The 15,905-nt window shown below is 42.6% G+C and overlaps 1 protein-coding gene across 1 annotated transcript; it reads left to right on the top strand.

The window, feature by feature from the left end:
* Positions 1 to 773: 773 nt before the first annotated feature.
* Positions 774 to 15,455, top strand: LOC119012346 (apolipoprotein B-100-like). Its single transcript, XM_037086070.1, has 26 exons — positions 774 to 828; positions 1,199 to 1,243; positions 1,728 to 1,840; positions 1,938 to 2,083; positions 2,232 to 2,379; positions 2,757 to 2,909; positions 3,116 to 3,240; positions 3,515 to 3,600; positions 3,713 to 4,163; positions 4,252 to 4,366; positions 4,453 to 4,599; positions 4,954 to 5,165; positions 5,276 to 5,495; positions 5,685 to 5,843; positions 5,933 to 6,136; positions 6,243 to 6,410; positions 6,598 to 6,803; positions 7,066 to 7,236; positions 7,339 to 7,469; positions 7,596 to 7,797; positions 7,941 to 8,113; positions 8,229 to 8,404; positions 8,512 to 8,636; positions 8,783 to 9,156; positions 9,257 to 13,953; positions 14,062 to 15,455. Exons 1-26 carry the CDS (start codon positions 774 to 776, stop codon positions 15,178 to 15,180), a joined length of 9,921 nt encoding a protein of 3,306 aa, XP_036941965.1. The 3' UTR covers positions 15,181 to 15,455.
* The last annotated feature ends 450 nt before the right edge of the window (positions 15,456 to 15,905 follow it).

The following is a 15,905-nucleotide window of genomic DNA, read 5'->3' as shown; positions in this document are numbered from 1 at the left end:
TGTTTCGATTCTGTGTCGATATGATTCATATTGTTCATCAGTCATGGGACAAAGGTTTACTGAACTTTCTGTGAGAGGCTTTCATGCATATGAGGACACTGAGGTGTAACCTTTGTGACTGAAATGTTTCACAGAACTTTTTAAATCATTTGGACAGTTTCTTTCGAAGTGAAATCACACCTTTAAATCAGAACTATAAGAAATGGACTTGAAGACAGTACCTCTAAAAAAATGAATACAGAAAAAATGGCAAACACACCTGGAGTTAAGAAGAAAGACACATCCAAATACTTTGCTGATGCTATCAAATAAGTGTGCTCTGCCCTCTGAGCAGCTCAAACAAGCAATCATAGTGAGTGATTCAGCATATGTGAGCTATTAAAGGAAACTGATCTGATTCCAAATGTGTTTTTAAAGATCTACTTTATTTATGAACGTTTACAAATTAGTTTCTCCATTAAAATGATCTCAGGAAGGAGACAACCCCAAGTGATAAAACAAGAGCCGAAGAGGTCATTTAACGTAATCACATATCCCCCACCTCCACCCGGTGCTGACAGACACGTCTTAGTTCGAGAAACATTTTAACCTTTGGCCTGCCACAAGGACTGTTCAGACTTTGAAACCAGGGCAACACATTTGCACGTCCTGGTAATCACATAAAGATTGGAGCACTATAAAAGCAAGAGGACTAAGGCTTAAGAATTAGTCTTCACTGAAAGAGGAGGACTCTCCCTACCTTAAGGCTTACAAGGAGCTTTACTAAGCCCATCATGGGGAGTACCAAGCTCTGCCTTTTGCTGCTGCTGGGCACATACACACTAGCCCGTAAGTATTGTGTTTTCATTTGAAAGCTAATAGCCAATTTTATGGAATTGTGTTAAGTCTCAATCTGTTTGAGGAAAAAAGTGTTTTAAAGTTTTTTTTAAAATGTGAGATGTTGCTGTTTTACATGTGACGCATGAGTAACTGTAGTGTTTAATAATTGTCTAAAGCCTGTATGTTGAATTGCTGTCAATCCAGCATTTTGAGTTTTTTGGGGTTTTTTTTCAACAAAAAAAAAAAGATTAAACTCTTACAAATGGTTGAATTATATAGAGTTCATGTGATTTAAGTATTCGACTGTTCTCAGTCAAGTTTTAGGGCAGCTTGTAGGTTTGTAAAATGTCAAGCAAATATTTTCTCTCATCCTTTACAGAGCAAGATGTTGGAACTGTTGAGGAACAATCTCCAGTTTGCTTTTGTGAGTTTACTTTTTCTTTTTTAAAATCTTAACGTTGTTTTATGCTTGGCTGTGGAAGATGTGATTTAAGTTGATAACTAGGCAGCAAAAAAGAGAATCCTTCATGTTGAATTTCACCTATCAGTCATAATTTTATTAGACAAAACAAACTACATAAACAAACTTTCTTTGTTTTATGACTATATTAACTGAATAAACAAAGTGACCTTAAAGGACAACACAGTTTAATAATGTTTTACTCTCGGGGACGTTATTTTCCTCAGCTTGCTTTCCTCAGCTTGTTTATTCAGTTATGGTAAAATAAATATGTCTGAGCTTGAATCTCTTCTACAAAATGACACATTGCCCATTTAAACTATCCATTTGAAGTATCTAAAGGTATACTGTACAAAGTGTGAATCTGCCATATAGGTGTTAAAAAAAAGTACAATGTATTTAACACCAACATTACAATGGTCTAAATGATGTTTCAAATACTTTCTAGTGGCCAAACGATTCAAGAACTTCAGGCGGTTTGTGTACGACTATGAAGCTGAGACCTTTAACGGCGTGAATGGAGCAACAGACGACAAGAGCGGACCCAAAGTCTCCTGCAAAGTATGTTTCACAGCCCCGATCATTACTTAAAACAACAGTCTTGTGACCCTGAGTAGGAAACAGTAGTGCTAAGAAAAACGTTTGATCTGCTGCACAGGTTGAGGTTGATGTGCCCCAGACCTGTAGCTTCATCCTCCGCACAACGGAGTGCTCTCTGAGCGAGATCTCTAGTGTGGATGAACAAGGGATCCCAATCTATCGTCCTGCTGCTGGAGCCGAGGCTTTCAGAGCTGCCATGGAGAAGTAAGTCGCCAAGAAATGTCTAGCATTCATCTGTGTCATTTAGTGTTAAAACTAAAGAAATGCATAGTCAGAAAGTGGCTCGAACTGAGGACATAAAAGGACAGGCTAAAATGGCAGCTTGTAAATGATGATCTGTCCACGTCAACAGGAACCCCTTGAAGATCACAGTTGAAGGACAGACCGTTGTCCAGCTCTACCCTGAGGATGATGAGCCTGTCAACATCCTGAACATCAAGAGGGGAATTGTCTCTGCTCTCATCGTGCCAGTAATGGAAGAGGAGAGGAACAAGCAAATGGTAGCTCCCCTAACTGTTTTTATTGTCTTGTTTTTTTGTCATCAGTGTTTACAGCAGTAACCAGTCAATTCAGGCCAGAGTCACCAAATCGACTCATGCAAAGATAAACAAGTTGCACAATGAGTAGATAAGCTGCCCCAGTCACAGGTGATAAACATATTCCTGTAACATCATGTCCTCACAGTGGCTATCTTCAGGTCGAAGTCCTAGATAAGTTTATCTTTTCTAATGGCATCACTTGCTCTCGTTATGGGGGGTGCAATCATTCAGATCAACTGATAATCAGATGCAGGGAGATTGCCAAAGTACAAAAAGCATGAGTTGATCACTCCAGCTCTGAGTGATCGCTGATGATGACGTCTATCATAATTTTTCAGTCCACCGTGCATGGAGTGTGCCCTACTGATTTCACCGTCAACACCAGAGAGGACATCGCCACTGATGTGACCGTGAGCAGGGATCTTTCCAAATGTGACTCGTTCTTTGCCCGCAGGCAGCACACCAGTCCTCTGGCCCTCATCACCGGCATGGTAATAACCTCATACTGTCAACATAACAAACTGAAGCCAAGATTTGTTAAAGCAATCACACTCACTTCTACGTAGAGGAAACAACCTTCTTATTAGCATAATATTATTTCTTAACTAGCTATACTTATAAATGAAGGTTTCCCTTACAAAAACCGAAGTGTTTTCCCAACTTAATCTCAACATTGATGTTACCTTTTCACCACCAGAACTACCCTCTGTCCAAGATGATTAGCAGCACACAGACTTGCGACTACAAGTTTGACAACCAGAAGAAGCACATGACCAGTGGAGTCTGCACAGAGAAACACATCTTCCTGCCCCTGTCCCACAAGTGAGTTTTTGAAAGAATCACATTGAAAGTATCCACTAAATAATAGAGCACCAAATGCATCTTGACTTTAAGACTTACAAAAATATTAAGATCTTTGGAATGGTTGTATGTTTTTTTTCTGAGATCTGCTTTGAATTTTACACATACTTCAGGGTTTTTAACAATGCTCCATTTCCAACAGACATATTGAAGTTGTTAATATCAAATGAAATACATTTAGCCAAGTGTAATTATTTCCTATTTGTTTAAGTTGTCTAATTTCCTCTGCAAATAGGAGTGAATATGGCATTTCAACCATTGTGAAGCAGACTGTGACTCTGACAGAGACCGCCAAGATCAACGACAGAATCTTTGACCGCAGTGAGTGTTTCACTTTTTGTAAATAGCCTGTAAAAGACGTAAATATGTTCAGTATGTCATACATGTCAGACTCCTCTGCATTTTCTTAATGTTTGCGATTCGATCTGTGCAGATGAGGACAACGTCAGGGACCTGTCCATGGACGTTGCTGATGACAAGTCCCCCGTCCAGACCAAGGATGCTGCCATCGCCACATTCCAGGAGCTGAACACTCTGTCACAGACCACCCAGGGCGAGGAGCGTGCCAGCATCTTCCACAAGCTGGTGTCCGAGCTGCGCGTCCTGAACGCCGATATCGTGGGATCTGCTGCTGTTGAGATGATGGACATGTCCAGCTCTCTGACATGGCAAGCTCTGGCTCAGTGTGGCACCCCCGAGTGCACCAGCGCCATGCTGAAGGTTCTCAGGACCTTTGACGAGGCTGCTCTTGAGGTTGATGCTGCCGTCTACGCCCTGGGACTCCTGCCCAACCCCTCCCGCCTCATGGTGAAAGACATGCTGGCAATGGCTCAGTACAAGCAGAGCAAACCCATCATGTATGCTCTGAGCAATGCAGTCAGGAAGTAAGTGAAGGCACACGGAGGAGGGTCCACCTCATTGAGTCAGTTGTGGTTTCTGTTGTACATCACTAATGTCTGAATTTGTCACCAGACTGTACCAGGCTGAGGGAGTCACCCCTGAGATCACTGCTGTCTCCGACTTCATGAATTCCCTCCTGGGCGCAGACTGTGCTGGGGAGAAAGATCTGACCTTCATGACCTTGAGGGTAGGTAACCTCTGTGAAAACAACCCTCTTGCAAAATTTCTAGTTCCATGTTTTTTTTTTTTAATTGCTGATACTCTTTCCTCCAGGTCGTTGGTAACATGGGAGATGCGATGGAGGCTGCTGATGCTGCTATTAAGACCACACTGATGAAGTGCATGAGACAGCCTGCAACCACACTGTCTGTGCAGCTGGCCGCCATCCAGGCTTTCAGACGCATGTCTGTGACAGATGAGGTAACCAACATCCCCTTCACCGATCAAATGCGTCCCAAATCCCTGATTCTACAAAAGTTGTGACACTGTAAAATGTAAATAAGAACAGAAGTAAATCATGTGCAATGAAGTGCGTTTACCAGCAACTGTTTTACAAAATGTAGTAATACCCTTTATACAATCATGTATCGTGTCTGACAAAGTGGCAAGTCTTTTGTTGCCCCTGTTCCAACTTCTCAGAATAAGCACACATGAGACAAATATTAGAGATATTGTCCTGTTTTCAACTGGGCATATGTCTGTTTAAATAACACCCCAACTTCTTTTGGAATGGCAGTTATCAGGTTAACAAGTTTCTGTTGTTTTGCCATCCAGGTTCGCTCTAACCTCCAGAGGGTAAGCCAGTACCCCAAGGGTGCCGTGCAGAAGCGCTTGGCCGCTTACCTGATCCTGATGAGGAACCCCCAGGACAGTGACATTGAGATGGTGAAGAAGCTGGTCACACAGGAGCAGAACACACAGATCAAGTCCTTTGTGACTTCCCACGTCTACAACATCATTTCCTCCGCTGACTCAGAGATGCAGATGTAAGATAAGAGCACCTTTCAAGTGACATATTTTGCCTATACTTACTGGACATTTTACAACCAAATGACTTACATTTAACTGATTGTGTTACACCTCAATATTACTCCAGTATTGGCAAGAAGATCATGGATGCCCTGCAGGAAAATGAGGTCGAGACCCACAACGAATACACCACCAAGTCTCGCAACTACAAGCTGGGTATGGCATATGAGAACATGGGTGCCAGCGCTCAGGGCCACGTTGTCTTTGATTCCAGCAACCAGCTGCCAAGGGAGGTCCTGCTGGAAACTACCCTGAAAGCTTTTGGTTTCAACATGGATGTTTGGGAGGTATGTAATACTGTGGGTCTTATAATCAGTATTTTATTGCTGTTTAAAAAGTAGTTTCTTGTTGTGTCTTCTTGTTATATTTTGCCGTAACTGACTTTCTTTTGGCCAAATTTACACATCTGCCACTGAAATTAAGCTATTCAGAGTTTAATCCATGCTGTTTTTGAATCTGTTTTTTTTTCCCAACAGATTGGTATGCAAGGAAAGGGCTTTGAGCCAACCATTGATGCCTTGTTTGGAAAGAACGGGTTCTTCCCCGACACCGTGTCCAAAGCTATGTATTGGGCTGTAGACAACGTCCCAGAGCTGAACAAATGGGTTAATTTCCCGGAGTCTGAGACACGCAAGGTAAATCTTGTGTATAATTATAACTGTTAAGCACTCTCAGTCTAAGTAATGTTATCATTGGCACTTATAAAATAATATATCTTTCTCAGGTTCCAGAAAATCTTGTCAGAGAAATCGTCCGCAACTTCAACAAGCTGATTAAAGATCTGCAGAATCAAGAGGCCCCAGAAGCCATGGCCTACCTGAGGATCATGGGAGCTGAGCTCGGCTACATCAAGGGCACTGAGCTGAAGGCTATTGCTGATAACGCAATGATGTATGCAGATATTTTGATGAGGGTCATCCCCACTCAGGTACTGACCTGTCCTACTGTTATCCATTTAATATAATGACTGTCCAACTCTTTTTCTTTACCTCTGTGAGAGAGCATTCAAAGTGATTGCTAATTCTTTTTATCAGGTTGTGGCTAAGCTGATGTCCAGCACTGACAATGAGATCTTCGCCCATTACATCTTCATGGACAACAAATTCATCATGCCAACAGCCTCTGGTTTGCCACTGACATTCGCTCTGTCTGGCACCTTTACTCCTGGCGCTAAGGGAGGCCTTCGATTTGCCCCAAGAATGGTACATTTTTCAAAAAGTCAATTATAGTTATCTATATTATTAAATAATAATTGTATTATTCTGCTGCTTTGTCACTGAAATAATTCCTTAAATGTCCTGCAAATTATTGCTAAAGTCTATGATAAAAAAAAAAATTGTAAGACCCTGCCACCTTATTACCTACATGTGACCTGTGTTTTGTTCACAGAAGGAGCTGGTGTTTGCACCCTCTGTTGGAGTTGAATTTGTGACTCAGATGGGAGTCAATGTCCCTGAATTTGTTGTGTCCACTGTTGAGATGCACACCAACATGTACCATGAGAGCGCTCTCAATGCCAAGATCACCATGGAGGAGAACCAGATCAAGCTTTCCATCCCCGCCCCACAGGGCACCACAAAGTTCTTCAGCATCAGGTAACAATTAACACAAAAACACATTAATATATTTAATCAATTACATTTGTGCTATAGTAGTAGATTGAAAATGCTTTTATCTGGTTTCATGTTTTCCCTCTGTTGTTAGTCACATGAAGGTTTGATAAAACCTCAAGTTATTGAAAAGATGATGGTATCAATGCAGCAATAAAACAAAACCACAGTGTTTCTTTATCGTATTGCATTCGATTTGAAGTTTTTAGAGAGTAGACACTGATTCTGCTTTTGTTCTCTCAAATAGCAACAAAGTGATGATTGTGGGTGCTGGTCACGCTACAGTGATCCCACACTCACTGGGTGAAGCAAGCTGCAATCCTCTCTTCTCTGGAATCAAATACTGCACAAAAACACTCCGTGCTGACACTGGCGACAAGACTGCTGTTCCTTACTTCCCCTTGAATGGAGAGACTAAGTAAGTTTTTTAGGGAAGAGTCTGTGGTTATTTTGTGAATTTTAAGATCACTGATTGAACAATATCACCAGAGAATTAATTTCTTTGTTTTTTTCCCATTAGGTTTTCTGTGGACATCAAGCCCACTAATGAGGTCTCTGAGTACACAGCCACCATTGCCTATGATCTCCTCAGCGAAGGAAAGGACGGTCGCCAGAAGGTCGATTCTTTGAAGTTTGCCCTGAGAGCTGAGGGTATGAGCATCTTATTTGAAAAACATTACATCAACTTAAGTTTTTTTCAGTGTGCATCTCCTCCTTTGTCATTTCATGGGGTTAAATAGTAACCAAGTTGTACTTTTTCTAACTTCGTGACTTTAGGTGCTCAGCCCACTGAGGCTACAGCCACCATGAAATACAACAGGAACAGGAATGTCTTTACCACCCATATTGAGATACCTGACTTTGATGTTGAGGCCGGCATTAAGGTTGGCATGACCTCCAGCAGTGCCAAAGGCAAAGCCATCACCCTCGAGATCTCCAACAAGAACGTGCCCCAGGTCTCTTTGATTGGCCGTGCCAAGTGAGTCAACTCCGCCACGAACTTTGTTCAATCACACTGTCAATAAATAATCTATCTTAGGTACGCATTTAACAGTATTTAGTTTCTTTTTTTTTATTTAAGATGACTACATCACATTTGTTTGTTTTTTTAATCAATCACAGGCTTCAGGCCATGACTGATGGCATGCTGCAGGTTCAGCTGTTAGTGCCCTCACTCGAGACTGACGCCGCCATTACCGCCACCATGAGCCACCCTGGCGTATTCACTGTGGAGATCAAGAGTGATGTCAAGCTGGCAGAGACCTCCTCTGTTCAGGCAGTCACAATCAAATACTGTATGTCTGTTAAAGAAAATAGTGTTCACGGATGTCAGATATTGATGATTTCAAGAATTTCTTCAAATACTGTAATGTCATGTAAAAGTAAAATGTTAAATGTTTTCTACATCAGGTGTAGAGCAGGCTGAGGTTCAGTTGATGTCCAACATAAATGCTGACACAAAGATGATGGTAACTTCCACCAAAGCCCTCCAGACCTGGTTTGTTCTGTTTGTGGAGGAAATCATGGACCAGCAGGTTGTCAAGACTGACATGAAACTGCGTCATATCTTCAACAAGGCTGTTGAGGTGAAAATCATATAATCATTATCACTATTTAACCATTCCTTTACTTACTTCTTGTTCCTCCAGACTAAATCATATGAGACATCTGACATGTGATGTTTTTTCATCAGGCCAGCAATATCTATATGGACAAGATCACAGCTGACGTTCCCTATGTTGAGACTCTGAGAAACAAAATGGCAAATGTGGAAATGCCTGAAATGCCCACCATGCCTGAAAAACTATTCATGAACCTGTAAGTAAACTCCACATGATCAAAATATAGTTTTTCATAGGGATTTGAAGAAAATCACAGCCCTTTTTTCATTTAATTTATATTTACTCACCTGTTGAATGTCTGTTTTGAAGTTATAAAATGTTCTGCTCTCATCCTTTCACCAGTGAAAGTGCATTCAAATACCGGTTCAACTTGGAGCGTTTGATCATGACCATCCCTCTGCCTCTTGGAGGCAAATCATCTGAGGAGCTGAGGATTCCTCCAATGGTCACCTCCCCACGCATCTCCGTGCCTCAGCTGGGTATGGAGATTCCCTCACAGGAGATCCAGATCCCCACTTTCACTATTCCTGATGAATACAATCTCATCCTGCCTCTGATGGGCGTGGCCGAAGTGTCTGCCAAGGTCAACAGCAACTATTATAACTGGGAGGCAACAGCATTTGCTGGTAACGATACAGAAGATTCTCCTACCTACTTTGCCAAGTTCAGCATCCTGGCTGAGAGTCCAATCGAGCTTCTCGCCTTCAAAACTGAGGGTAATTTAATCTTTTTTTGTTGTTTTCTTTCTTTAACACAAGAGAAATAAGATAAATGTTGATATTAATTATCATTTTTTCTGTTTTGTCTCTTTTAAAGGAGCTGCAACAATCACCGACACAGCAGAGAAAACCATGAGACTCGCCATTGAAGGTTCCCTGAACCACATGCTAATGAACACAGGTTTCAATGTGCTGGAAACCATTGCTGTCACAGACAATTTAATGTCAACAGGAAAGTACAATGTGTTTGCCATCTCTCCTGTGGGTCTGGACACCTCCCTGACTGTTACCACCCAGGCTGGCCTCGACTCAAACATGCTCTCCGGGGATATCAACATAGATGGAAGTGTGACTGTTGGACCCCTGACTGCCAGCACCACCTATCTCCACACTTTCTCTGTTGAGCCAGCAAAGAAAGAAGCAAGACTAGAAAGCACACTGAGGGTCAACTCTGAAATCCTGAAGCTTATGAACAAGATCAAGGCATCATATGCAAATGAGGAGCTTCTGATTGAGTCAAACACCAACATGAACAGTGACCCCATCAAGCACACCACCAAAATGAGCCTGAACTACAAGGATGTCAAGCTGACCATGCAGTCCGACTCTGTGACCAAGGCTGATGAGCGAATGCTTCGTAGTCAGATGGCATTCTCCACCTCTGACGGACAGGCCACCCTCAGGATTGAGAATCAAGCTGATGACACCGAGAACCGTGCCTACTCTTTGGTCACTGGGTCCATGAATCCCTCAGGTTTGGAGATCAATGCTGATGCCTCCTTGAACATCTATTCAAGCCTCGCCTCTCACAAGGCAACTTTGGCCTTGAATAGCAATGGCCTGATCACCAGCTGTACAACAACTGCCCAGTACAGCCCAATGACCTTCGAGAATGTTTTCCATGGTGGAATTGATACCACTGGTGCCACAATGTCTCTCACCACTAAGGGAGGCATCAAGGACAACAAAGCTGAGCTCAGTGTTGAGGGTAAGTTGGCCAGCACAGAAGTGCATCTCAACGGCATCTTTAAGGGAAACCTCTTTGACATCGACACCAGGAACAGAGTGAACTTCAGAGTGAACGAAGATGGCTTGATCCTCTCCAACAACATTGTCGGATCTTTCAACGAGATGAGGACCGAGAACACCCATTCACTGTCTCTTACGCTGAGATCTTTCACCCTCAACTCCAAGACTGACAATGTCCTCAACCAGAAGAACTCCTACATGCATGACATCACAGTTAACATGGAGCGTTTCATTGCCTCAGTCATGGTGAAAAATGACCTGAAGATCATGGCAGTTAACTTTGTGAATGATGCCCGGTTCAAGGCAGAGCCCTACAACATGGAGCTGACTGGAACAATGACCGGAGTCTTCTCAGAGGAAGAGCTCAAGCATACTTATGAAGTCAAGTTTGTTGACATGGTCCTCTCTGCCAAGTGCAACACCAACGGTAGACTTCTGGGAACTCACATGACACAAACCACTGATATGGAGGTTGCTGGCCTGAGCATGAAGTTCAACAATGTGGCTAACTTCAACTCACCATATCTTCATCTGGAGAGCACAGTCAAAACTGTTGCTGAACCCTTCACTCTGAACATTGATGCCATTTTCAACTCTGATGGAGCTGTGTATCTGTACGGACAGCACAGCGGTGAACTGTACAGCAAATTCCTCTTGAAAGCAGAACCCATGGTGTACACACATTCATTTGAGTACAGAGCCTCAACCACTCATGAACTTGAGGGCAGGCCCACCATCAAGACCAACATGGAAAACAAGTTCAACAGCATGCTGAGCCTCCAAGAGCAAAGTTTAACACTGAAGATGACATCCAAAGTAAATGAGCACACACTTGATCAGGAAATGAGTGCCTATAACAATGTAGAGAGAATGGGAATTGAGATGATGGGAGCTGCCTCAACGACCCTCTTCAGTGATGCAAGTGAAGATTACACCATCTCTGGATTTGTGAAATATGACAAGAACATGGACAGCCACTTCATCCAGATCCCATTCATTGAGCATCTGCCAGCAGTTATTGAAAATGTAAAGACCACAGTGATGAGGCTGATGGACCAGAGCATTGAGATGGTGAAAGACATCAACACCAGGTATGAGATCAGTGCCAAGTTTCAGAACAAATTGTCTGAACTGAAGGAGGTAATTGATAACTTTGACTTCAACCTATTTGTCCAAGACCTGAGGAAGTATATCAGCTCAGTGGAAAACTATGTGACCAACCTGACAGCCAAATTCCCAGCTGACAAAGTCATGAATGTGGTGAAATCAATGAAAGACGCTATCGTGGCTTGGCTCAAGAAATATGACATTGCTAACAAGTTCAATGCAATTTATGCCAAAGTAGAAGAGATCCTGTCCAGCTATGAGGTTGAGAAGATGATTGCAGCCATCATGGATGAGAGTGTTAAAATTATGAAGCAGTATCAAGTGAGGGAAAAGATTCAGTCTGCATTTGCTGCTCTCAAGTCAGTTGACATCCAGCCTGTGCTCGAAAGAGTTATGGTGCCTGTTCAGGAGCTTGTGAATGAGCTGTATTCCTTCAACTTCAAACAGCTGATTGATGACATGAGCGAATATTTCATGAGAATGCTTCAGAAGATCAAATCATTTGACTATGACACATTCACTATGGAGCTGAAAGAGAAAGTGGCAGATATGACCAAGATTCCCTGCTTTGGAAAACTCTACGGAGAGGTCAGTGTCAACTCACCTCATTATAAAATCAGGACCACTGCTGACCTGGAAAACACCACAACTGACTCAGAAACACCAGAGTTCAAAATGAACCTTAACTCACGGGCTTCATCCACTTTGAGAGTTCTTGACTTCACAGTAGATGCCAGTGTTCATGTCGCTGCACCCAAGATGAGTCGTCTGTCAATCTCAGAGAACATCAAAGTTGACCAGTCAAGCATTACACTCGACCACAAGGGAACAATGACCCTCTACGGCTTGTCAGCTCAGGCTTCTGCTGAAACCACCGCAAAGGCCGACACTGAGCCCTACGTTGGAGAGCTTTTCAACAGTGCATTCTTTGCCATGGAAAATGGAGTTTCTGCCAATGTAGAGACTGACTACAAGCACAACATCAACATGCCACTCATCAACATCTTCAGTGAAACATCAATGAACCAAAAGACCCTTTTCAAGCTTGAGGAAGGCACTGCCACACTGACCATCAACAATCTAGCTAATGGAAAATACGCAGTCCAGGACTTCTCGGATGAAGCAACCCACAAGAGTGACATGGAGGTGGTCATGGATCTCCACACAGCCAAAGTGACTTTCATTGGAGAAACAGGCAGCAGCGTATTCAAAATGAATCAAAATGTGGTTGCAGATATTTGCATTTTCCGCCACATAATTGTCAACATCCTGGCTGAGACAGAAACACCCATCATGAAGGCCAGCATTGCAGACATCAAGTTCCAGGCTAAGGTTGAAGACATGAAAATTGATTTCACTGCCTCTCACAATGCAGGGCTGACCGGACCAGTTGAGGGAACTCTCTCAAGCTCTATGCTCGCTTCAGTTACACCAGCTGAGCTTGTGTTTGACACCAAGAACAAGGGAAATGTCAAGGTTGCCCTTCCATTCAGCCTGTCTGGAAAGGTGGATCTCCAGAATGATGCCTCCCTTATCCTGAACTCTGAAGTGCAACAAGCTAGCTGGACTGGTCTGGCAAGATTCAACCAGTACAAGTACTCCCACTATTTCACCATGGATAATGGTGACAGCGAAATCAGCGTATTCTCCCAGATTAATGGAGAGGCCAATTTGGATGTGCTGAAGCAACTTATCACCATTCCTGAAATCAATGTGCCATTTGTTGGTTTTAAGACACCAAGAGTTCAAGACTTTTCACTGTGGGAAAACACTGGCCTGAGCAACATCCTGACCACAACTCAGCAGACATTTGACATGAGCTCCAAGCTGAAGTACATGAAGAACCCTGAGATGATCACCATTGACATTGACATGGATCCAATCATCAATGCCATTAATAGCAATGTCAAGACTCTGCACAAGAAAGTGCTCATCAGCAAGGACAAGGCTGCTGACATGCTGGCTAACTCTTACAACAAAGCAAAGGCTGAGTATGAGAAATATAGCATTGAGCTGCCCAAAACCATCACAGTCCCTGCTTACAGAGTTCCAGTGATGAATGTTGAGGTTTCCACATTCACTATTCCTCTGCCCGACTTCAGTCTCATCACAATGCCCGCTCTGCATGTCCCATCTGCCCTCAGCAAGTTGACCCTGCCAAAAATCACTCTGCCCAAAATCCAGAACATCAGGATCCCAAAAATGGGTGATCTGACCTACGAGCTCTCTGTGAAAACAGCGATGGTCACACTGAAAACTGATGCCAGCATCCTCAACCAGGACAGCATCGTCATCAAACTTGATGCTTCTTCAACCTCTGAATTTGAGTTTCTGAATGGAAGAATTGAAGGCAACAGCAACCTGAACACAGTTGATGGATTAAGAGTGGCCTCTGTCCTGTCTGTAAAACATTTAATGCTCGAGGGAAACCACGACAGCACTATCGTCCTCAGCTTTGACAATGTTGATACCTCCATCACCAATTCAGCAAAGGTCAATCTGCCTGACACGACTGTGGAAATCTACCAGGAGATTGCTGGAAACCCAGAAGAAGGCCTTGTTGTCTCTTTGTCAGCTCCATCTGCAGGGCTCATCGCTCTTCAGATGCAGACCAAGCGCCCAGCACAAGTGAAAGCAAGACTCTATGGTCGCTACCCGGTAGGAGAACTTCTGCTTACTCATTCGCTCACTACTTCCCTTTGATGTGATTTCAGGGAAATGCATGTTTATTTTTTTTTTGTAAAAATGTCTTTTTGTCTCCCACAGTCTGAGCCAACAACTGACATTGAAATCTTGGGTCTGAGGATGTCTGTGGTGAATGCTGAGAAGCTGAACCTTCAGACAAGCTGGAATATGGAGATGCCCTATGAGATGATGCTTCGTCTGCAAGAACAGGTGCCCGTAATCATGGAGGTGGTGTCTGAGCCTGCAATCAGGGCATACAAGATTGTCTACAAACAGGCTAGCAGGCTTGAGGGTTCTTTTGAGGAGGCAAAGGAGCAGGGAAAAGTGATGTTCAAGAGAGCTGTTGACAATCTTGCAAGAGTAAATCCTTCCAATGTTATGACCACTGTCACAGATAAGACCATTTTGATCCTCAAAGAATACCAAAAGAAAGTTGAAATTGTCCTGGATGCTGTTGTTAAATTCCTGAGAGAGACCAAGTTCCAGATCCCTGGTTATGAGGAGAGGCTGTCTGGGCTTGAGGTCTATCAGAAATTCAGTACTTTTGTTGCAGATGTATCTGAGGAGGCTGTTCAAAAGGTTCCAGAGTACTTTGCCATCATGTTTACATCAGTCATTGATCGTGTAAAAGCCACTGAATTCACTCTTCCTGGCTCTAACTATGTTGTCATTGGAAGAGAAATTCTTGATGACTTGTTTGTAGCTTTGAGGAAAATTCAGGACCAGGTAATTGTCACTGTGAGGAAACTGGGGGATATCCAGCTGGAAGATATCATTAACAAATTCTCTGCATTCATTCAGTTTACCATTGAACAAAATGAGAAGTTCCTCCAAACTCTAAAATCTCAGAATGTAGAGAGGTTCTCAACCTTTGTGACTGATGTCTACAATGATGCCATGAACTCCCAGGTCCTTGCTGATGTTGCCAAGCAGGTTGAATCAGCCCGCAGAATTATTATGGAATATGTAAGAGCCGTGAGAGCTACAGTCCAGAATATTTTGGCTGACATGTCTTTTGAACAGCTTCAAGCTGACATCCAGTCCTGGATTGGCTTATTGGTAAAACGTGTCAACGCTTTCCAAAACAATGTCATTAAAACCCTGAAGGAGATTAGCAAAAATGTTGAACCATTTGTGAGAGTAGGTGACAGACAGATGGAGGTTGACATTCCTTTACCATTTGTTGCCAAATTCAACTAAGTGACCATGGCTAACTAACAGTGTTTGTATTGACTGTGTCTGTTGTGTAACCATCTAAGACACTGTTAAATGTGTTCTACCAAAAAATACAAAGTTGTATTCTAACAACTGTTATCTGTATCCTGTTTGTCTCTCTCTCGGTTTTTCAAATTATTAATTTCTTTGTATTTCACAGTATACTCCCAGTTGTTTTGACCCTACTGTGCTCCCTTTGTGTGTCTTGTACTATTTAAAAACAATATGTGGCCCTCAATAAAGACAGTTTGTACTGCATACATCTCTGTGCATTTCCTATTTATTCTTTCACATTAATATCTGCAGACATTATCACAGGCCTCTAAAAATAGGAGTGTTTGCAAAGATACTGACAATATATCAGGGGCATCTGCATGGGGTGTTGAGAGAAAAGTCAAGGTGTGCCCTTTACAATCTGGTAAAAACATAATAAGACTGTGTAATAACATACATAATAATTCCCCTGAGATGATGTTATGGTGTATAAAGCAGCATTTTTCTGACAAACACTGTAGTTACATTTTTTAACCTTAAACTCCTTAAAGATTGTTTTTTTTTTTTTTTTTTTTTAAAAACAAAACAAAACAAAACAAAACTACACACTGAACACTGTCACACTGCGGTAGGATTTTAAAAAGCTCATTCCACACTCCTGGCATATGCCAATGAGTCACTTCTATCCTCAGGTCTAAATTTAGTCAGGACACAAA

Source organism: Acanthopagrus latus, chromosome 22 (genome assembly GCF_904848185.1).
Source record: "Acanthopagrus latus isolate v.2019 chromosome 22, fAcaLat1.1, whole genome shotgun sequence".
Lineage (NCBI taxonomy): Eukaryota > Metazoa > Chordata > Actinopteri > Spariformes > Sparidae > Acanthopagrus > Acanthopagrus latus.
The sequence above is the reverse complement of the archived record's forward strand: the minus strand, read 5'-3'. Positions and strand labels throughout refer to the sequence as shown.

What these genes read in the sequence shown, in the direction of transcription:
- LOC119012346 (XM_037086070.1), top strand. Translation starts at nt 774, where the DNA reads ATGGGGAGTACCAAGCTCTGCCTTTTGCTGCTGCTGGGCACATACACA. An exon ending in CCCTTGAATGGAGAGACTAA is followed by an intron (nt 7,237 to 7,338) that starts GTAAGTTTTTTA and finishes TTTTCCCATTAG; the next exon opens with GTTTTCTGTGGACATCAAGC. An exon ending in GACTCTATGGTCGCTACCCG is followed by an intron (nt 13,954 to 14,061) that starts GTAGGAGAACTT and finishes TGTCTCCCACAG; the next exon opens with TCTGAGCCAACAACTGACAT.